Source organism: Lactuca sativa, chromosome 8, assembly GCF_002870075.4.
Source record: "Lactuca sativa cultivar Salinas chromosome 8, Lsat_Salinas_v11, whole genome shotgun sequence".
NCBI lineage: Eukaryota > Viridiplantae > Streptophyta > Magnoliopsida > Asterales > Asteraceae > Lactuca > Lactuca sativa.
Window position 1 is genome coordinate 135,349,335 of NC_056630.2, and position 1,169 is coordinate 135,350,503.

Sequence of the window (1,169 nt, forward strand, 5' to 3'; positions counted from 1 at the left end):
AGAATCTTTCTTGCTTACGCTGCTCACAAAGGCTTTAAGGTTTACCAAATGGATGTCAAAAGTGTTTTTCTAAATGGTGAACTTGATACTGAAGTGTATCTTCAGCAGCCACTAGGTTTTGCCAATCTCTCATATCCGAACTACTGCTACCAACTCCAGAAAGTTGTTTATGGCCTCAAGTAAGATCCTCGCGCCTGGTATGAGACCCTCGCTGATTTTCTCAAGCGTTCAGGTTTTCAAAGAGGTATTCTTGATCCTACTTTGTTCTGAACATCAAATGGAAAACATCTCATGCTTGTTCGATTTTATGTTGACGACATCATTTTTGGATCCACTGATTCATCAATGGTTGCTGACTTTGCTAAGTTAATTGCTATTCGATTCCAAATGAGCATGAATCGTGAACTAAGCTTCTTTCTTAGTCTCCAAGTTAACCAAACCAATAGAGGAATCTTTATTCACCAAGAAAAGTACATCTCAGAACTTCTCAAGAAATATTCAATGGACACTTGTGCCTCGGGTAAGATACTTATGGGTTTCGGACACGCGATCTTTTCGGACCCTTCAAGTGTAGCTGTTGATGAAAATAAGTACAGAGGAATGACTAGATCACTACTCTACCTCATTGCAAGTCGTTCGGACATCATGTTTTCAACATGTTTGTGTGCCAGATTTCAAGTCAATGCAAAGATATCTCATCTATTAGCCGTTAAGCAAATATTCTGTTACCTCAAAGGTACAAATAATCTCGGAATCTGGTACCTAGCAAATGAGAGTTTCCTCCTTCAAGCATATTTCGATTCAAGCTATGGCGGTCTTCAATTAGACAAAAAACGCACATCTGGTGGCTGTCTGTTTTTAGGTGGTTGATTGGTCAGCTGGTCATCTAAGAAACAGAAATGCATTGCACTTTCAATAGCCAAAGCGAAATACATTGTTGTTGCTAGTTACACATCTCAAGTACTTTGGATGAAATCTCAGCTCTTGGATTACGGTTACCAGTTTCAACAAATTCCAATCTATTGTGATTCTCAAAGTGCCATTTCTATCTCGCACAATCCAATTCAACACTTTATACGAAGCACATCGACATACGGTACCATTTCATTAAAGATCATGTTTTAAATGGTAACATCAAACTTATTTTTGTTCCATCTGACGATGAAATT

General features: G+C 38.4%; 1 protein-coding gene across 1 annotated transcript; it reads left to right on the forward strand.

Annotated features, from left to right (window-relative positions):
* Positions 1–345: 345 nt before the first annotated feature.
* On the forward strand, positions 346–870 carry LOC111918361 (uncharacterized). The gene has a single exon (XM_023914035.1). It carries the CDS (start codon positions 346–348, stop codon positions 868–870), a length of 525 nt encoding a protein of 174 aa, XP_023769803.1.
* The last annotated feature ends 299 nt before the right edge of the window (positions 871–1,169 follow it).